General features: G+C 36.5%; 1 protein-coding gene, 1 long non-coding RNA gene and 2 other non-coding genes across 5 annotated transcripts; all 4 read right to left on the bottom strand.

Annotated features, from left to right (window-relative positions):
* Positions 1 to 1,611: 1,611 nt before the first annotated feature.
* On the bottom strand, positions 1,612 to 1,683 carry TRNAP-AGG (transfer RNA proline (anticodon AGG)). The gene has a single exon. It is a non-coding gene; the product is annotated as a tRNA-Pro (tRNA).
* A 2,224-nt stretch (positions 1,684 to 3,907) lies between these two features.
* Positions 3,908 to 3,979, bottom strand: TRNAP-AGG (transfer RNA proline (anticodon AGG)). Its single transcript has one exon. It is a non-coding gene; the product is annotated as a tRNA-Pro (tRNA).
* A 4,741-nt stretch (positions 3,980 to 8,720) lies between these two features.
* On the bottom strand, positions 8,721 to 14,584 carry LOC126792806 (uncharacterized). Of its 2 annotated transcripts, XM_050519288.1 has the most exons (10): positions 14,343 to 14,584; positions 11,825 to 14,233; positions 11,645 to 11,749; positions 11,364 to 11,516; positions 10,863 to 11,026; positions 10,606 to 10,753; positions 10,398 to 10,520; positions 10,212 to 10,299; positions 9,295 to 9,785; positions 8,721 to 9,205 (listed from the first exon to the last, which is right to left on the bottom strand). In XM_050519288.1, the coding sequence occupies exons 2-9, from the start codon at positions 14,138 to 14,140 to the stop codon at positions 9,619 to 9,621; spliced, it is 3,264 nt and encodes a 1,087-aa protein (XP_050375245.1). In that variant the 5' UTR covers positions 14,141 to 14,233; positions 14,343 to 14,584; the 3' UTR covers positions 8,721 to 9,205; positions 9,295 to 9,618. The 2 variants fall into 2 exon arrangements, with proteins under 2 accessions (XP_050375245.1, XP_050375244.1); XM_050519287.1 differs by having other exon boundaries at positions 11,825 to 14,584.
* A 5,007-nt stretch (positions 14,585 to 19,591) lies between these two features.
* Positions 19,592 to 21,814, bottom strand: LOC126792832 (uncharacterized). The gene is made up of 4 exons (XR_007671951.1): positions 21,574 to 21,814; positions 21,333 to 21,472; positions 20,510 to 20,616; positions 19,592 to 19,872 (listed from the first exon to the last, which is right to left on the bottom strand). It is a non-coding gene; the product is annotated as an uncharacterized LOC126792832 (long non-coding RNA).
* Positions 21,815 to 22,565: the final 751 nt, after the last annotated feature.

The raw sequence follows: 22,565 nt of genomic DNA, 5'->3' as shown, positions 1-22,565 counted from the left end.
TACCCCACCAATAGATATATATTGTCTCCGTAGTGGCCTTGATACAAATCCAAGTTGTTTATCCCTTGTACTCTGCCAAAATCTAATCACAATTCTGTATCTGTTACTTCTGTAGATATGTTGCTTAGCTTCCCTCATAATGAGTAGTATATATCTCTTCGTGTTAGGGAATGTTAACCAACCAGAAAACTCCCCGAGTTTCTGACGAACGTACTGAGATGATCAACGTTAATTATAAAAGGATTAGATAAATGACAGAACATTACCTTAATTACTACAAAAGCGAAAAATGAATTTGCTTCGAAATACTTTGTTGTAGCAAATTAGCAATCCATCGATGAAAGATCACTACGAAAGCAAAAGAGGATTAGCAAAATTTGCTTCGTACGTAATGGTTCCATGTAGAACGAATTCGAAATAGAATTGATGTCACTGAAGCTAATTGTCTTGAATTGGATTTTGGCTCGAGTAACCTAAATATCCAGAAAGGCAGAAACACACTTGCGTCTATCGTTTTTCCAAGAAATAATACGTGAACTTCTATTCCTATACTTAACAAGAACGAAATTGCGCCGATCGGTTACAAAATAAAATTAAGTTTCATCTCTTACATCAACACGTAGGATGATCTCTGAAGATCGATGATGCCACATCCTTCTAGTTAGCTATTCTAGACTAAAACTAAGCTTTTGAAGCATTCTTCTGGTGTAAATATCGTTATATATTATCCTAATTTTCTAATTCATTTCTAAAGCTTGCCTTTCAGGTAACACATGTCACCTAGCTAGCATATGCTTTCCGGTATATTAAGATCAGTAATTAATTGAATTTAGATAAGACTGACTTATAGTACTTAAGATATCCTTATCGTACTTAACCTATAGAACTAATCAGGAGAAACTTCATAGCTATGTATATGTATAATAGTGTCTATCGTCATAGGAGTTGACAAAGGTGTTAAGGTGGACTTCCATAACATATATAACATCAAATTATTCTGTATAATCAAGAATGAGACAGAGAAGACCAATTAATAAACCTTGACATGTATCTGGTACAATAGATTATTGGAAGCTGTTGTAATCTCCAAGTCCTCCTCGCACTTTATGTAAAGTAATCGGTAAAGACGCTACAAATGGACGCAATTGCTGAGCTCATTACCCTAGGTTTCTCTGCCCCCGCCTTCAAGCCATCAACAATTGATTGTCAATCTTTGTTATTGTTGTTCTGCTTTCTCATTTGATAGCAAGAAAGACTCGTAACTAGTTTTAGGCCTTTATTAGCACCGCAGTCTTGACTTCGCCAGTTCTCCCTACCACTTGGGGAGGAGCTAGGTCTAGGGTTTGGAGCATGTGATCGAGGTGAAGACAAGAGTCGAACTCTTTTATTTTTTTGTTAAATAAAGGAATAATGCGACTGTTCTCAAATCTCGATTAGTGAAATTGTCAAAGTATAAGGGGGAGTCATTGAGCCGAAACTTCTAATTGCAATAAGCATCTAGAGTAATTCACGAAATAGTAACATCTGATGTGTCGAACTCTTCATAGAACATGTGTCATAAAAGCCTTGGCGATTTACGTTTTCGTTTGCAGTACCGTTTTGAAAAAGGAATGGGGATTCCGAGAATTGAACTCGGGACCTTTCGCTCCCTAAGCGAGCATCCTACCACTGGACTAAATCCCCTAAGTTACTGGCATGTTGATCAGATTGCCTCAAATTTTTTCTGTGAACCGTGGTCCTCTTGCATTTTTGGCAATTAGTAGCTAGCTATACAGTTGAGCTACAATCCAAAGTTCTTAAGTAGAAGCTAGGAGCAGCAGCAGCATGTGTAGTGGTTACTGTTATGACATGCTGTTACCAAGTTTTCCTGTGTTGTTTTTCACCGATAGTATTGACTATATATATTGAGTTATGTAACTGCCGCAGCTGGTGCTCTTCTACCGCGCACTTTTGTGAAATTTTATCAAGGTAGGTTTTGAGCGTGCTGTCCTGTTGTACAGCTGGTTTATTCTAGCCGGTACTTCTTCAATCATTTCTCCTAGAATCCTGTTGGATTTATATATCCAAATTTCAAGGCTTCATGATTTAGGAACTGATAATTAACAGGCATGAAGATTTCGTGTCATTTGACTCCCGGAACTGATTCGAATTATTTTAATTGTTCTGTGGTTTGAAACATTACTTCCTTAAGTTGATAATTATATATTATCCCTACCCTTCTAGACAACCACCCATACGCAAAACGGAATCGTGAAGTGCGAAGCTCACCGGAATGGGAGAGGTGTGGTCACTTTGATCCTGCGTGCATAGGATCGAGGTAAATATTCGAGGTTTGCACATAATATCTCTTGCAACCAAGACTCTACCCATGTCAGCTAGACAAATTACTAGCCCCAAAGTTGTGGTACGGTTAAAGGAAATATTTCATTGGCCACAAATGTTTACCAATAGAATCCAAATTAACTAAGAATATTAGCCTCCATTTGCAAATGAAAATGTAAGTCATACTATCAGCAGCCACGTCGGTACAATTTGTAATAAAAGATATGGTTTTGCATTATTACTGCCTAGCCTTGTACGTGATCAGCTAGGTGTGCTTAGAATTAGAATATGTAAGACTCATTTATACTTTAATCAATCACTTAAGCATAGAATCAAAAGCTTCACATGAAGTTTACAGCTAGATGTTGGGCATTAATTCATAGGGGTTGACTATCTGCTAAACGTTGGCATTAATACATACATACCATATTATCCAAATCCGTTTATCGACATCAATCTTTATTGAGCTAGAAATGACCAATTAATTCTATCATTGAAAATTTCCTCTTGACGAACAATAAATTATAGGAAGCTGTTATAATTTTGGCAAAAATACCAATTTACACCTTAAATTTGGTCATAATTGTCAGTTTGCACCCCGAATTTGCATTTGAGTCAATTTGCCTTCTAAACTTCGTAAAATTGCCGATTTACACCCCATCCGTTAAATTTAATGTTTTCCATCCACTTTTAAGCCACATGTCATGTATTTGAGGGACAATATTGTCATTATATATTTATTCATATTTAATAAAGAAAAAAATTAATAAAATTACTTAAGAGGAACACTTGCTACTATTTATTTTTTATTTTTTTCGAAATATATTATTGATTTATATATTTATTATGATATGATATGTTAAAAGATATTAGGAAAAAATAAATAAATACATAGAAAATTAAAAATAATGTGTACATATAAATATATATATATATATAACACTATATTTGAATGGGTGGGTTTGTTGAATATATAATTCGAATATATAAAATATATATATATATATATATATACACAACACACTATATTAGAAAAAAATATGTAAATAAATAATTTGATTAAAAAATAATCCTCATTTTAAAGAATATTTTTATTTGTTTTTAAGAAAAATATAAATAAAAAATGTCAACATTACCCCTCATGTGTATGACATGTGACACAAAATTAGATAGAAAAAGTTAAATTTAACGGATGAGGTGCAAATCGGTAATTTTTACTAAATTTAGGAGGTAAATTGACTCAAATGCAACTTCGAGGTGTAAATTGACAATTTTAACCAAATTTAGGGTGTATTTTGACAATTTTGCCTATAATTTTTTATTCCTCCCTGCACTTAATTACGCAAACAGGCTAGAGATGGTGTTTCAAAATGCACTCATCATCAACCATTGTCAAACTGCATATGTTGTTCTTCTTTCAAAATTCACAACCCAGGAAACAAAGTTATACTCTTGTATGACCCAACAAGTCATAACTGTGCCTATTTTGGGGCTAAATGCTCTTTACCACTAGAACTACAAAAGTCGGCTTATCTTACTCCTTAATTAGTTTCCGAAAATTTCGATATTGAGCAGAAAAAGGAAATGGGGATTCCGAGAATTGAACTCGGGACCTTTCGCTCCCTAAGCGAGCATCCTACCACTGGACTAAATCCCCTAAGTTACAAGCTTGATCTACAGTGTCCTCCAAATTTGATGGAGGATCAAAGTGGTCCACTGATCCTCTTCTGGCTGTGAGCTATAATCCAAACTAGTTTGCAAAAGCCAGAAGTTGGTGTTAAACTTAGTTACTTACTGTAATTCCATGTAAGAACTCCATTATTGTGTGCTGGTGCTGTCGTACTAATTCTGTACCATCTATATATCTGGAGAAAAAACTTAAGATATATAAGCTAGGAAGACCTAGATGTTATACATATAGAGCGAGCAGGAAGTCAACTGGAAAATGGCAAGTTTGACTTTGCAAACAAAAGGTCTTTGGCGGGTGTTAGGTGCATGGCAACAGTGCCAAGGAGTTGGAAGATGATGGTGTCACAGAATTTGACCTCGGATTTTTGTATACCAGATCGAGAGAATATATAGAGTTGGTGATATATGCCAAAGCCAATTTGCCCTAGAACCAAGCTATCTAGACTTGATTGTTTAAGCCATCACCCAGAACTGATATTCATGTCATTTCTCAAACACGAATATTAGATAATCAAAGTCAACCAAGTTTTCGAAATTATTGTCTGCGTGTTAAGCATAGTATATTAGTTGGTGGCATGGCTTGGCGGCAAAAACGAGTCGCAACAACTTATCCAGCCAGAAGATTTTAAAAAATCGTTAATTTAGGAACTTAAGATAATGTTTGTCTCTATAATCTTGTGTCAAAGCAGATTTCATAAGGCGCATTTGCTTGTGCATAAGGTAAAGCGTGAAGTCATCTCATAGAAACATATTATTGCATTATTAAAACCGTATTGAACAGGAGTTCTATGCTTCTAGCCTATTCAAACGGAAAAAAAAAACAATGAAGTTCTTCAAGGAAGAAATATTTGCCAAATGGTAGTCAACTAATCGTTACATATGAAATTTGCAAAGCAATAAATGAACTTGACCCAAACATAAAACCTTTTTAATTCACAGCTAAATGAGCTAATTATTATCACCCGAGCGGCCTTGGGCGGTCAAGGCAATATCACCGCACAAGGCGCCTAGCCGGCAAATGACCATGCATGAATAATTTTTTTTTCCAATGAAAAACCATTTACAGAATTTTTATTATCGATCGTAGCCTATATTCAATGTAGCAAGGTTGATTGAGTTGGTTACGCGAGAGAAACTTGACCTTGTGGCTTCTTTTCTTACATCTGTCATGATATATATGAGATTATACTACGTATAATTTTTAGAATTGTTGTTCTTGTCCATTAGCGTCATTTTCTATGAATTTCATTGAAACATCAAGTTGTTGCCATATTGTTTAACGTTAAACACTGAAATAGATATTCAAATTCAAATATCTAAAATAGCATCATATGGCCCTGTTTGTTACATGGGATAAGGAGAGTGGGATTGCTTTACAAAAGAAAATAAGACAAGTCCTACGTTAGTACGTTTGGTGATACAAGGGACTAATTTTAATGGACTATGGAAGCCCAAAACAACCTCCCACTTGGTGTTACATAGAGACATCGAAATTGGGCGGACTATCCAACGTGGCTCAGTGCAATTCTTAGTTTCACGTTTAATTAGTTCCATTACTCGACATTAATATTAACCGTGTAAGCATCGTTAGTAGTATAAAGCAAGAGGATATCGTTCACAAACCGGGGATCCAGCCAGGGCAAGAATCACAAACAATTAACAACGAATTCACAAAGAGTTCAAGGGATTGATATAAGTTTCGGATCAAAAGTATAAAAACAAAAAATAAACCTAAGCTAATATATACATGTGATCAACCAACCAACACACACTCAAGGAATCACCAAACAAATCATGTAAGGAATCAAGAAATCGAAATCTAAACTCAATCAAGTTCATGCCGTAGGTATCCATTCTCAACCTAGAATCGATCATGAAATTTAGGGTCCTCTGCGGTTATCCTATCACATAGACACTTAACACATTCAAGTATTGCTCCGCGCCTTCCTTGAAATCTAACATACTTATCCTACCATGCAACTCCAAAGCCACGCATATTAAATTCATTAAGCATGTCACATACTTAACTAACAATCATGCAATTTTGAAAATCACATAGAAAAGATAAACATGTTCATAGCACAAGTCATAAATCGAAACCTAACTAACACACATAGGCCTCACGACATCAATAAATTACTTAGGCAAATCAATAGTGAACCACATCAAGAACAAACACTTAGTCTACTCCATGCATCCTAAACATTTATATCTTTGGTTGATTACCATATGCAATCTAACTCGGCGTATCAATCACACATGTTTTTATATGAACACACTGAAAATTCTCTAGGTATATTGAACAGAAACACACGGCAAAAAAAAAAAGCGTAAACCATTGTATAGAAATTGAAACACTTAATTCAATACATCATTTGAAAGTCATAACAATCTCATAGACAAAATCGAAATAAACTTTAACAAAAGCAAAACATAAATCATTCAAGAACAAAAACAATAGACACCGAATCCTAGACATGAAAATCATAGAGTTACACTTTGAATTATCCTCTGCAGCTTAAGACAAGATAACAAGAGATCTTCAAGGGAATGGGCGTCCTATGCTCCGCGCTTAGGAGTAAAAAGATGGTAAAATGATGAATGGATTCGGTGCTTGGGTTCTTGGTGGAATAAATGTGTTTGGACAGAGTTTTGACTAGTATTTGTGCAAGGATTGATGATGATCTCTCTCTCTATACCAAGCCTCTCTATATATAGGAGAATAAAACAGCCTAGCCGTGCCTTCCAAGAAGTAGAATAAGAATAGATGAAGAAATCTTCTTTGATATGGACTTTGATTCTTGAACTCCAAATCCAACTTGATTTAGGAAACCGAATCCAAATGGGAGACAACTAGGACTGCACGGCAACTCTCCATGTTGAGCTAGGGAATGCTAGGCCGACCTCTCTTCTCTCCTTATCCACCTCGGACATGATCTCCTTATCCAACTAGGAAAGCATCTCGGCTCCTCTACTCCTTGTCCATATATGATTTGTCTTTCCTGAAAAGAAATCGACAAATAAGAAATATGAAAGAATGAAAATATTAAAGTAGAATCCTAATAGAGTAAGGAATCATAGCTCAATAAAGATTTCTAACACTTCGCACAATTTCATCATCAAAACTCATCTTTTCGAAATTAACTCTACCTAAACATACAAAATGCATATATGAACCTAAAACAACTAAATAATAGATAACAAAGAACAAGAATAAGGCATATATACATTAAGAACGTCACACTTTGTGTTCCTATGAATGTTCCTTCTTCACTCATCATGATTGCTACCTTTAATTCCTCTCATAATTAGATTATGGGATGGGATTAATTGACGTTCTTGTTCCTACACTTGCAACATCCTTGTGACTTCCAATTCTGTTAGAAAATTTCAATTATTTTCATCAATTTCAGTTGCTTTCATTGAAAACCCAAATGGAAACAATTTAGAATGGAGTTGGATTTTCTGTAAATTACCCAAATTTTTGGGCAGCTTGCTCGCAATTGATTTAATTAAGTGTGTGTTCACCATGGATCTAGAAACTTGGATTGAAGAAAACCAAGGGTGCGAACTTTCAATCTTCAATGTTCATTAATTTCCGAAGAGAATCCACTCTAGTTTTATGGTCTCAGAAGAAATCATGTAGAACAATTCTAACTTTCTGATAAGCTGTTGTATTTAGTCGTGGTTGCTCCAAACGTGGGTTATGACTTCTATAGCACAAGCTAGGTGTGAGGAGTGAAGGACAATGGAAGGAATTTTGTCTAGTTATCACAATCACGTATAACAAATGTGCCCTATATATGGTCGGAAAAGTGAAGATGGACAAGTGAGCCAAATTTTGGTAGATATGGTTGCTGGTGTACGAAACAATTATGGTAGATAAATGGATAGGTGGAAGACATTATAAATAACAAGAGGAGTCTTTAAGTTTTTTCAAAAATTAAGAAACGATTACAGTAGATAAAGGGATAGGTGGCGGGTATTATAAATAACGAGAGGAGTCTTTAAATTTAATCAAAAATTAAGAAGAACTGAGAGGTGTATTAAGCAATTGAGGAATTATTGTTTTGTTTTAGCAAATTTTAGAGAGTACAAATGAAATCCCCTGAAATGTTTTCAAAGAAAAAGGAAAACCCATGAGATTTCCTTGTTAGCTGAACAAACATTTGAATTAAAACTGATGAGATTTTTCAATGAGAACCGTTTTGTTGAGGACTAATTAAGGACTAAAGAGATTCACCTACTTTTCGATCTTATATTTAAATCTCGACTATTTAGTTTGTAGATATATTAATAGATCATCCTTGTAATTTTTTGTTCAAATTGAAAATCGTAAATACATTCATAAATGTAATTTACTCATTATAAATTTGAACGGTTCATATTTGACAATTTTAGCATGTTCACTAATTTGATCTACTTTGATACCTTAACCATTATCAAATTGACTAAAAATTTGTAAAAACATTCTACTTATATATACTTAAAATTTAAACGATTGAGATAAAAAATATAATTAAAAAAATATGTCTAATTAACAATTAAGTGAAATATCCTCAATAAAATGGTCCTCATTAAGGGAGTTTTAAACTCCCAGAGACAATGGCTCCAGTTCCAACAAAAGCACAGTTTAGGTGATGGTCGATTCGAGTAAAATCATACATTGCAACAAACTTCCCGCGACTAAAAAACAGGGAAATCCCAGGTACCTGAAAACATGCAATTTCATTATAAAGCAAAAGTACACCGACCCTTCAATTACACCCTAAAGACTCGACCACTAAGACACATAATTTTCTCAAAGGACTGCTCAGAAGCGGAGACAAGTATTCTGAAGCAAATCCTGATGTCACATGTGATATAAACAAGACCTGGTCAGGTTTATTGGGCTACTGTGCTCTACACAGCCAAATATAATGATGAAGGTGTTCTCATAGACGATCACTTTTTACATTCGAGGAGCCATAGGGGGGCATAAACTGATGTCTCTGGCTGTATCATGAAACATAAGAACCATATGCTGAAAATGAATAACAAAAACTGGCGCAGTTCTAATTCGGAAGTAAAGCTATATCTCATGACATATATAGCTTTCACCATAGTACTCCTGATTACTTTATATACACGTCTTCAATAGAAAAGCTGGGCTTCAGTATCAGAGTACCTTAGTCACCAACCAAACAAGAAAAACCTGCAAAGGAGGCCACAGTCAGTTCAACACTATCAACAGCTGCGAAAGAACAATGGGTAATAAAAGGTAGGGTTGGAAGAAAAACTCACATTGTATCATGCCATCATAGCTCCTATCAGGTATATATATCATGAAGAATTCCACGTTAGAGCCACATATTTGACACTCCATAAAGATAATTACCATTTTACAGCAGTACTACAAAGGTAGGGTACCCTTAAGAGATAAATCACAGCATGATATTACACTGTTTGCCTTCATATACTTGGAAACCAGGTATTTGTGGGTGTGGTATCCCTCTAATACCAGGTGGACTCAAACTGTAAATACTATGAATTAATTTATTGTCCTCTATTGCTAACTCTCGGAGCTACCATATTGGAAGAGGTAAATGAACTGCATCGAACCCAGAATTATTTCACATTCATTGCAGCAGCCATACTCCTCAGCTTCTGAGAGATCTCAGAAAATGATGGCCTTAGAGCAGGCTCGGAGCCCCAACAACTTTCCATCAGAGACTTCCATTCAGGATCACACCATGTTGGAATTTGAGGACGCAAAGAGTTGTTCACAATTCCTCCTTCGGACATAACAAACAAACAATTTCGAATCAAATTAAACTAGAGAATGTGTTTCCCAAAAGGATACGAGTCGTTAAGAAAAAATTATAAGCAATTTAATCCAGAAATTGAATGCCAAGCTAGTTCATTATATGAAAACATCTACAAACACACACATGAAGTAGAGCATCATGAGAGTTAATTCCAAGTGATAAATGAAATTGACCCAAATTCATTTCTGCAGATGAGGTTAGAGCTCCCCTAACGTTGGAGTACATATATTAATCGACGTTAATAGTCACCTATAGAAGTAACCTACAAAATGTAAAATGCAACAAATGGAACGAATTATTCTCAATATGTAAACAGTAACACACGACTCAAATGTAAGGAATTATTTTCAATACATAAACAGTAGCATATGACTCAGAAACATTGGTTCTTACCAATAATGGAAGCACAATGCATCTCTGAATAGGGTTCATCGCCAGTAAGCAGTTCCCACATAACAATCCCAAATGAGTAAACATCAATCTAAAATTAAAAATAATAATACATGAGTCACCAATATGATCAGTCAATATGCATAAGCCCTGAAACTTCAACAAGTACAAAAGTGCCATCAGTATTACCTTCTCTGTCACCATATGACTTTTCCCACTAAGAAGCTCAGGTGCCATCCAGGGTAACGTTCCACGAACACCTCCAGACACTAATGTCTGTTGTTTCACTTTAGACAACCCCAAATCACCGATCTAAACAAAGATGCACATATGGTGAGTCCCAACATAAAGTTAGAACTTTAAGCAAATAATTGAAAAGAAGGAAAAATTAGTCAACCTTGCATACAGGCCGCTGCGGATCTCTCATATTCACCAACAGATTTTCACACTTCAAATCAAAATGTACTATATTTTTCCCATGCAGATACTCCATTCCAAATGCAGCATCCATAGCAATAATAAGTCTCTTACGACGATCTATTGTTCTGACAAAATAATATTGAATAGATTTATTATACACTTTGAGCAAAAGTTAAGAGCCATTAGATATGGAAATTTAGAATAAAATAACAGAAACCTTTAGCAATGTTAAACCTGTCTTTTTTCTGCAGAAACTGTTTCAATGATCCATTAACCATGAATTCAGTCACCGTTGCTAAAGAGCCATCAGGACCATCACGCACAATACCATAGAAAGAAACAACATTTGGATGATGCAGTGAACTAAGTATCAGAGCCTCCTTCCAGAAATCAGCAATCTTCCACAGAAATAAGGAAAAATGAAGTATTCCATAATTAAATGTAATAACATACAGACTGGCAAACCAATTTCCGTCAGTATTATTATTATTTGGAAAAAAAAATTAACGATTAAATGCCAGAATGCGAATCCCATGCAAATAAAAGCCACCACTAAAGAAATAATTGATGGCGTCAGCTCGCATACAATAATAATAATTCAGTAGCACATATGCAACAGCCAGGAAGCCGCATACAATGCCACAATTAACAAAATATCAGGCCGATCACACAAAGTGGGACAATAGTCAATATATATGTTCAATAAACATGTAGACAAGAGTGATCAATTCTTACCAAACGCTCTCTTTCAGAAGGTCGGCCAGCAAAACAGCTGGCCTTTATTCTCTTTATTGCTACATCAGAACCCTTCCACTTGCCGTGGAAAACTGCCCCATATGTTCCAGAACCTAATTCTCGGATCTCCTCCAGATCATCATTCTTTATTGTCTGCTCAAAGAACATAAAAGACGGTTAAAGCAAATGACGCCACATGAAGAGCCACAAAAAATAGTATAGCTAAATATGAAGGGGTCAATGTAGATTTAAAAATGACACAGATGACAGCGGAAGAGAACCTGCAATCCCTTTGAAATAGCTTCTGCCTCGGCTTTTGTTGGCTCAATTTTGGAATTATTCAGATTCTCACTATCAGAATCTGCTTCGCCCTCTCCAGGAGTGTTCTACAAGACAAAAGGACATTAGGAAGCGGCACTGTAAACCTCTTTAACAATTTAACAATGTTATTCAGTTCTCACCACTGGATCCAAACAGTCTGTTTCAGCTTCAATGGCAATAGAAATACTCTTCTGAGGATCAGTACTTTCCTCCACTTTTCCTTTTACCTCCTCCACACCATGTATGGCTGCTTTCTTTATTGATGCGATCAACTCAGGCACAAAACTCAAATCGTGAACTGAAAGCTCTGAAGTGTCTGGAGTAGCATGGCCCTTGTCACTGCTTTCTTCTGCGAGTTTGAGACAATTTAAATTTTCCGACTCAGGAGGCACCAGTTCACTTTTATCACTCAACTTTTGTTGATTTAAAGCCAGCATGTCAGAGTTCTCAATCTTCTCTCCATCAATCACCTCACTCCCTTCTCTAGGTACACTCTCTGTCTCCAACAAAACTCTAGCGGTCGTGTCCAAAGGTGTAGCAGAACTTACTACATCAAGTGCGGGTTGAATAACTCCTGGAGCAAATTGATGATGATCTTCATGAGCAAGTGAGTTTGGGTTCAAGTTCAAAGCTTGGTCACAAGAATAGTCGTGAACAGATTTTCCATCAAAACCTAACGCCTGCGAGGATTCAACCCAAAGATTTGGATTACCTGCTCCAATGCAAAATCTTGGACTACCTTCCTGCCTGAGATATCCGGGATTTACTGAACCATTAACTTGTGGAGCTGAATTGGATGTATCAAAGGGTGGCACAGCATGCATTGTGCTCTGAACATTACTCCATACTGCATGCCCTGGAGTATGTCCATGAGAGGCTGGGTAAAGATTATCTCCTCCGTAGGCATATGGAAGATTTCCATATCGGACACCACGGTCTTCTGCAGGAGGAATGTGTAGAGGGGGCAGGCCAGCCAGAGGTCGGTCATTAAACACTTCATTTCCCATTTCAGAGCCAACTCGTTGATGGATAAGATTGGAAGAGGCATGATGGACATCCATCATATTAGTGTGAACGAGAGGCAAACTCACACCAGGACCATCTACAATGTAGTGATCATTTAATTTTCCAGTTCCAGACACTTGTGATCTTGCTTCCTCAGTGCGGCTATTTAAATGATGTGGAACCCATTGATTTTGGTTCTCCTTATACAGAGACGGCAGATCACTATTCTGCTCTGTGTAACCATGGTGCAATTTTGGACGGCAATCAGCACATGTATTAGCAACCTGATGAAATCCATTGACCATGTTGGGCTGCTCATAATGTTGGTTTCTTTGAAAACATACCCGACAGTGTTCAGATACACCATTTCCTTCAAGAACATTGTTTCCATGAAAAATGTTACCAGGAAAGCCAGACTTCTCGCCAGAAATAGCTCCACTAGGAAGCCATACAACATTGTCAGAATATTGTGTTTGGTGCTCGTATCCAGGCTGATGATTCAATGGAGGCCGAACATATTCTTCAGGCATTCTGTCTGAACATTTATCAGGTACATCAGCAAATGTCATACGATACCGTGCAGAGGTAGGAGAAGATGGAAACTCTGGCATTGGTCTTGGATCCATGTGACCATGGTGCCTGGGAGAATAGTATGCAGGGCTCCATGGAGCTTCCATTTCGTTATACCTTTGGGTAATGGGTTGATGGTGCTGTCCCGACCCCATATGAGGTATTTTGAGGTGATGCAGGTTATACTGAGACAAAGGTATCTCATTTCTCTGGCTATGCAGACCACCCTCGAGACTCATCGGACTAAAGAACTGTTCCACTCCATGTAGATCATCAATTGAACTAATAACATGGGAGTCCATATGCAGCTTCCTAAATTCCGAACCATCATTCAAGTGATTGAGAGCATCAACATACCTCCTCTCATGATCTCTCTCATCCCCATCATAATGTGAGGAACCACCATCTTGATCAGGATACGAAAACAAAAAAATCCTGAGCCTAGTGAAACCATCACCTGACCCCAACTTATCATACTCCTCCATCATGTTGGTCACATCATCATCATTCACAACCGAGACAAGCGCGTCGAGGTCCTCATCGGGCTGCTGGTACTTGAGCACCGCGGCGCCTTCATAAAGCTCCCTCATCTTGCTCATCAACTCATCATACTTAATTTCCCTTGGAACACTAACAATTCGTGTCTCCCCACCAACATAGCGCAGCTTCCCATCCTGCGGCCGGGGCAATATACTCCCCGAAAAGCTACACAGAAACTTTACGCGAGGGCTCTCCTCATTGGTAACAAGGCTGGAGGCATTAGAGCCAAAGTGAGGGCTAGTGGAGGGGCTCTCCATCAAGTGCGGAGGAACCTGTGGCTGATCAATTGGATTCTCCGACTCCCTCAGGCAGCCAATTCCTTTATTACACATGAGTATCATTCACGGTTTCTAAAATTTCGCAAATTCGAGCCGGAATCCACAGCCATATTCTTCCATTTTTCATAATAATACAATAATTACAATCACATCGCCCTAGTGACACAAAAATGAACCACAGAATTCGAAATCGAAACAATCAAACCGTCAGAATTGAATGATGCCCCCTGAAAAATCTAACGTAAACGAAAACGAAAGTGGGTACCTGGAGAGAAGCTAGGCAATACCAAGATGCTATATGAAATCTTGGGTATAGGCCCAGCCCAGTTCGGGTGGTTGCGATCTAAGCACAGAGCAGAGGATAGACAGGGAGAGGAGAGTAGAGAGAGTATGAAGAATAAGAATTAATTATTATTGTCTGTGAATAGTAAAGATTATTATTATTTTAAGGTGAAGAAGGAGGAGGAGGAGGAGGAGGAAGATGATGGTGGTTAAAAAAAAGGAAGGAGAGGAAGGACCGCCATAGGGGTAGTGGCTTGGGGCGTTTTTGGGTTGGGGATGCGATGCCTGGTTGCCAGGTAGTGTCACACGTGGCACGACCTGCTTTGGCGTTTCTCGTCTCTAGCTGCGCGCATCTTACTTATCTCCTCCGGTGGTGTTTGGGATATGCTTTTTCCCACACGTGCTCTGCATGCCACTCCCTCTTTTGTTGGCGGGGTAGATTTTCTTCTTCTCTTTTTCATCAGATTAATCCGTCAAACTCTCTACCAATAGAGAGAGATCAATTTCGTCCAAGGACTGATGAGAATTATAGTGGATAAATTCTTTAGCCAAGTGTGATAAGCACATTATTGTGCTAAGTATTATGTAAGACTCGGCATATCGTTCAGTCGTTCACTATGAACATGTAATCTAGACATAGTTATCCTTATGCATGCCCACGCAATATCGTCAAATAGGCATAAAGAATTCCCTTCAATAGTTAAATCTATTAAAGATAAGACTTATTCTATTCCTACCGGGAATGCGTTGAATTAAATGTGAAAATCTATTTATCAAATGTGGAATCTGAAAACATGATTATGCATGTAGGGTTAACTTCAACAAAGCTCTAAACAGCTCAGGATAAACAACATTATTAATCCTATATGGTTGGAAAACTAAGAATGCCTTTTAAGATCTATGTCAAGTTTGTCTATAACTACATTCTAGATGAATTTATGACTATTAATTTTACTATATGAAGGTCATGACACGCGTGAACCTGATGTATAGCATGAACTCAAGTCATGATTACCATCATCATAAATGAGCTCCGATCATCAATGCTAGGGGTGTTAATTGAAAACCGAAAACCGAAAAAAAATCGAACCATAACCGAATCATAACCGAAAAAAACCGAAGAAAAAAAAAACCGCACCAAACCGCAAAAAAACCGCACCAAACCGAAAGATTTGGTGTGGTTTTGGTTTGAGACGTTTGAAAACCGAAACCGAACCGAAAAACCGAATATATATATATATTATAAAGAAATTATATTATTTATATATATTTTTAATATACATAATTAAATATGTTATCGATCGAGACCCAAACTTTATCAAAATTCGGTGAATTTTTTACCATATCTGTATTTATATATGCTGATCACATCCGACGGTCGAAATTTCATAATTTAAATTTTAGATATTGGAACCACAACATGTCTACTAATGTGGTATAACTTGTTTAGTGGTCTTTTTGCAAATGTATGCAGTTGTGAAGCAACTATATCTTATAAATAGAATTTTGCAAATTTGTCCGCATGATGTGTTACGTATAGTGAAATATGGTTATAGTAAAAAAATCACATATTTTCGATAACGTTTGTGTCCCGATCGAGGCGGTCAACCCTTTTTACGCTTATTATCCCCTATGTGTAGCCTTATCCCTGGAACGTAAAATTTTTGAAAATTTTACACGAGCTGCTACATCACATATATGTGAGAGTGTGTGCATGAAAAAATCCACCAAAACTAGTCAAGAAGGAGGGGGTAAGAACAAATTCACTTAATTAGATGAAATTAAGTTAATGTTGACCACATCGATCGAGACCCAAACTTTATCAAAATTCGGTGAATTTTTTACCATATATGTATTTATATATGCTGATCACATCTGACGGTCGAAATTTCATAATTTGAATTTTAGATATTGGAACCACAACATGTCTACTAATGTGGTATAACTTGTTTAGTGGTCTTATTGCAAATGTATGCAGTTGTGAAGCAACTATATCTTATAAATATAATTTTGCAAATTTGTCCGCATGATGCGTTACGTATAGTGAAATATGGTTATGGTAAAAAAATCACATATTTTCGATAACGTTTGTGTCCCGATCGAGGCGGTCAACCTTTTTTACGCTTATTATCACCTATGGGTAGCCTTATCCATGGAACGTAAAATTTTTGAAAATTTTATACGAGCTGCTACATCACATATATGTGAGCGTGTGTGCTTGAAAAAATCCACCAAAACTAGTCAAGAAGGAGGGGGTAAGAACAAATTCACTTAATTAGATGAAATTAAGTTAATGTTGACCACATCGATCGAGACCCAAACGTTATCAAAATTCGGTGAATGTTTTACCATATATGTATTTATATATGCTGATCACATCCGACGGTCGAAAATTCATAATTTGAATTTTAGATATTGGAACCACAACATGTCTACTAATGTGGTATAACTTGTTTAGTGGTCTTATTGCAAATGTATGCAGTTGTGAAGCAACTATATCTTATAAATAGAATTTTGCAAATTTGTCCGCATGATGCGTTACGTATAGTGAAATATGGTTATGGTAAAAAAATCACATATTTTCGATAACGTTTGTGTCCCGATCGAGGCGGTCAACCCTTTTTACGCTTATTATCACCTATGGGTAGCCTTATCCCTGGAACGTAAAATTTTTGAAAATTTTACACGAGCTGCTACATCACATATATGTGAGAGTGTGTGCATGAAAAAATCCACCAAAACTAGTTAAGAAGGAGGGGGTAAGAACAAATTCACTTAATTAGATGAAATTAAGTTAATGTTGACCACATCGATCGAGACCCAAATATTATCAACATTAGATGAATTTTTTACCATATCCTTATTTAAATATGCTGATCACATCTGACGGTCAAAATTTAATATTTTGAATTTTAGATATTGGAACGACAACATGCCTACTAATGTGGTATAACTTGTTTAGTGGCCTTTTGCAATTGTATGCATTTGTGAAGCAACTATATCTTGTAAATAGAATTTTGCAAATCTGTCCGCATGTTCTTTTTATTTCGTTAAGAATCAAGTAGATAGACAAGTAAAGAAACTCCGATTTTCTTTACAAAATAACCGAAAGAAAAATCGATATAAACCAGAGAAAAACCAAACCGAACCAAACCGAACACAATTGGTTTTTGAAAAAAAAAGTGAAAAACCAAACCGAACCAAACCGAATAAATAGAACGGTTTGGTGTTCGGTATCACCTATAAACCGAACCATTCAAACCGATTAACACCCCTAATCAATGCAAGAATCAAGATTTGGCATTATTATCGTAATATACATCGTGATTACCGTTACAACTCCTCTCAAGGAGATTCTATAATGAAATGAGTAAACTAGTCACATGCTATTTTACTTTTACAAATGTGGCTTTTAATGTTTTTTTACATCCTCGTTTTAAATTGGCAGCGGTATCCTAAAAGCATCCTAACAAGGCCTATCATGCTGGTCAGTAATGGTTCTGATGACCAACATAACATTGTTGCCCATCCCTTCGCCACTTTTGACTACTTTGGAGAACTAGGCCGCAAAACACATCTAACGAGGCAAGAAGTAATTGGTCTTTTAAAATGAAGTTCACACATACGATTTAAAAAAGGTTTAGCAAACAATGTGCATGAAAATTAATAAACTTGACCTCTTAAGGCTCTTAGAGCATCTCTAACAACTATTGTAAAACTTAAATTATCTCTATTATAGAGGAAAAACACCATATTTTTGCTTCAATAGCTCATATAACATCCTCTATTATAGAAAAAGTGGAAAGAGAGAGAATGAAAATCTATCTTTAAACTTTATTAATTGCTTTTAAAATTCACTCTCTCTACCTAAAAAAGGAAAAAAGTTAATAAAATCAAAACTTTAATTTTTTTTAGTTTGAACAAATATATAATATTTCCATATATTCACCAAATTATACATAAATGTATTTAAGTTTGTCAAATAAAATATAAGAACTGTTGGAGTTTGTGACTTTTTTATAGAAATTTGTGATTTTCTCTTTTATAATAGAGAATTTATACAAGAATCTCCAACAGATTATGCATTTTAGAGAAAATGAGATTTTGAAGAAAGATTGCTCAATTTTGACTACAACAGGTTCTCCATCTGATTCACCAAAATAGAGAAAGAGATGAAAGAAAAGAGATAAATATCTATATTTACAGGATTTGGCAAAAGTTTTGCATAACCAAATATTAAATCCTACACTTTCTCCAATAACTCAAGTTTCAATAACAATCAATCAAAATAATCAAAATTTTAAATATATAATTTATTCCAAATTAGCAAATTAAAAATATGAAATAATTTATGGTTATAAATATATAATAGTTTATTCACTTGTATTAAATGCAAAAATCTCAAAATGAAAACACTGTTGGAGCTTAGATTTTTTGGAGATTTTGAAATTTACTTCTCTATTTTCAGAGAAAATATGGAGACACTGTTGGAGATACTCTTATAATCAACAATCAGTGTGCAGGCATGTATGAAAATTAATTAACTTCACCTCTTATGTTAAGTAATCAGAGTGTAGGTGCTCGTCTAAGAGATCAGCCTCGGATAGTATTGGAAATGAGTTCACTCTATTGATGATAAACCCAAAATCGTCAAAAAACTGAACCAATAAAGAGGTCAAACGGCTTTTGAATCAGATTATCATAATTGACCATGGGAGCTCATTGCAATTGGTGTTGAGAATTATGTTGTTAGGCCTCGCTACCAATTGGTATAGTGACATTGTTTCTCGCTCATATGTGTGGCTTTTTTTTTCTCGCTCATATGTTTTGGTTAATTTTGTCCTTATTGATCTAACTAGAATGTTGGGGAGACATAGAGGGGAAGAGAGTGGAACCACATGGAGTGAATGAGTAGTTAAGTGCTTTATATCTCACTACAGGGCTCGAATATGCACACAATGTGAAAAGTGATTCCAGATGGTCGTATGTGAGCCTTCTCTCAAAGCTAACGCTTCGGTTTCTTAAATCGAAATTGGACCAACTAATTTAGAAGCAGTTGGTTAAGAAAAAGAAGGTGTCACATCCCGGGGCCGTTTCAAGACCCGAATAACCGCCGTGAATCCGAATTAGCAAATAACCAACACGTTGGATAGACGTGTTGACCACTTACTAACCCGAACCCGCAAGGCTGAAATGAAATAATTAAATAGCTTGAACAGTGTAGATGGAAATGAGTTGACAATTTACAAACAAACAACCCATTTTAAAATTTATGGAAGGTGGCATGAGACTTAAGGATATAAGAAAATAGAACTTAAGTCTCAGAAACAAGGATGCAACCCAACAAATTATTATAACAGTTCGGAGATCAAAGAAAACAATTATACCATCGAGCAAACAAATAACTCCTCGGAGGTGAACTCGATCAATGAACCATGAATGTTGAACAAGGAATGCTATATGCTGCCACGTCTAACTTGTAGATCGGCTCCTCTAAGTTCGAACTAAGGTACCTGAAAATGTAAGGGTGAACACTCGTCCTCGCTAACCCGGAAATGGCCGAACTCAACCAAAATAGGTTTGAAAACTAGAAAAGGTGGCAATGCTCATATATGTAAAACATATTTAGAGCGCTCAAGTAAAACAATAAAAGATAGAAACTAAGAAGGTTTTGCTTTTGGCAGAAACCCATATGCAAAAATACTAACACCAAAATAGATAGAATATTTTGAGAATAATAATCCGCGGAATTTTAGTAATCTGGTGACCAAGCCTAGCGACTAGGAGGGAATAGTGTCACCCCTTAAGTCGAGACCAACTACGCTTATTGCTAATAATAACAATAAGTGAGCGAGAGTGTCCATTTAAGACAATACCCTAAAGTAAAATAGAGTGCGCAATGTAGAATGATAACAGGGCATTACCTCTCCGGAAGTTTACGGTTATCGACACAGAGAGTGTCCATATTTCTAGGTTCGCATTCACTCTAAAGTCTACTTAGGAAATATAATATAAGAATGAAGTCTAGCCTTGGTAAAATAGTAAATATGAATTATGTAAATCTTAAGGCAGAGACTAAAATGCGGACATAGGCATAAAACACAAGAAATAGAAACAAATAGAGCATTACACGAATTAGAAAAGACTGACCCGAAAGAGAGCGGCTCACCCTAACGGGTGGCTCCCCTTACGTGATATAGCAGCGTCAAAGTCCACGTTTCGTACTTCGATCCATGTGCTCCAATAGCGATGAAGTCCTGAATTTCGTTTGATAAAAGGGTTAGTCGTTTAAACGACTCGAATATGAAAACGTGACGATTATCTTGGTCGAATTGTCCTTCTCCTAGATGGACTAGGAGAACCAAGTCATTCCTAGGTTGATCAGGAATTTGACCGAGTTGACCGAATTGACCAAAGTCGATCAAAACCCGAGAAACTCAAGAATTATCAAACTTAATGTCCGTGTGATATTAAATAACTATCAGAAATTCGATAGCATTCGATATCACAACGGGAGGGCTATTAATATATTTCTGACACATTTCTAAAATTAACAAGTTCTCGATTTCCAAACTGGGCGGAATTCGGAACTAACGTTTAATCGTAACATGACGTTACGTTATTTGTCGCCATAGTTTAAAGTTAGGTTTTACTAAAAATAACTCAAGGTTAAAAGTAAAACAGTATAAGTAATTTATTAAACCGTAAAAAAAGTTATTTATGTAAAACAGTTCACAGTAAAAAGGTTATTTCTGTTGAGGGCAAACGGGTCATTTCACATTGACTGTAAAACTGTAAAAGGTTAATATGTAATGGTAAGAACCTAGGGATTTACCCCTTCATCACTGATCGGTAAAATGGAGAATTCAACTCCGATTAGTTCCAAAATCAACATGCAATACCAATTCAAGCTACATAACAGCTCTACAATTACCAACTCGAATTCAGAAATCAAAAAGGGAAGGCCTGCTACCTCAATCGAAAAGAAAATCGCTTCGGTGTTGTTGCGGTTCCTCTCTGCCTCACACTCACGTCACCACAGCTGCAGCTCCATATCATGTCGCCTTCTGCTACTTCCCATAAGTCTCTGGGTTGCCCCCAAACTCGCCTCACCTTTCGGATTGAAAAGAAGAGAGGAAAGAGGAATTAGGATTCAATCCATGAAATTGAAGGATGAACATAGTTAGGTTTTCAAGGAATAGATCCAAACTTACCTAGAAGAAATCAGAGAAGCTGCCGGAGTCTAAATTCCAAGTCAGATTCGATGGAGGTTCAAGGTTGATGCTTTTTTTTGTCCAATTAGTAGCTTGGGCTGAGTTGATGATTAATGGGCATAGATGTGTAGAGGAAGACAAGAGGAAGAAGATGGAGTGATTGCATGTTGTTTGGTCTCGCCAAACAACGGCAGAGGACGGTGGTGAAGGTGGGGAGCGGTGGAGTTTTTATGAAGATAGAGAGGTGTGGTCTCACACAGAAAAGGAAGGGAGAAGAGTGATTGAGCTGGACTGATTTTTGGGCTTATTTTGAGAAGCTCACCAACGGCCCATATTTGGTGAAAGAAAAGAAGAGAGATCCAATGGTTAGAAAATTTAGTAAGTAAAAAGAGGTTTTCAGAAAATAACTTAGAATCGTAAGTACTTTGAAAATTTTAAATAAATAGAGTGACATAAAAGTATTACAAAAATATTTCCGCACTCATGACGACGTATAGTTTAACATCAAAGTGTTGGAAAAGTACAGGGTATTACGGAAGGGATCCTTCATAGAGAAGAAAAATCATAAATCTAATGAGGTAATGTGTGACAACGTCCCTAAAGTGATGGGAGTAGCAGTGCTGCCCCATCACTAGCAATGAGGATTTTTAGCTGGAACATCTTAGGGATGAAGGGATCCCGGACATTCAGAGACTTCAGTGATTTCATCCATTTACATAAACCTGATTTAGTTTTTCTCATAGAGACTAAGATGACTAAGTATCGCATGAGTAGATTAAAGAAGTGTCTTAAGATGGATGAAATCCTCTTGGTGGGATGGAAGGAGGTGAATATAAGTTATTTCAGAGGGTCTATGTATGCTATGGAGGAATAATGTTGTCGTAAACTATCGTTCATCTAATTTATCTCACATTGATGGGATGGTGACCTGGGAGGATGGGTATGTTTGCAGGGTTACGGGTTTAAATGGCGAGGCTAAAACGAATCAGCGT

Source organism: Argentina anserina, chromosome 4 (genome assembly GCF_933775445.1).
Source record: "Argentina anserina chromosome 4, drPotAnse1.1, whole genome shotgun sequence".
NCBI lineage: Eukaryota > Viridiplantae > Streptophyta > Magnoliopsida > Rosales > Rosaceae > Argentina > Argentina anserina.
This window is presented reverse-complemented; position numbering and strand designations above follow the sequence as displayed.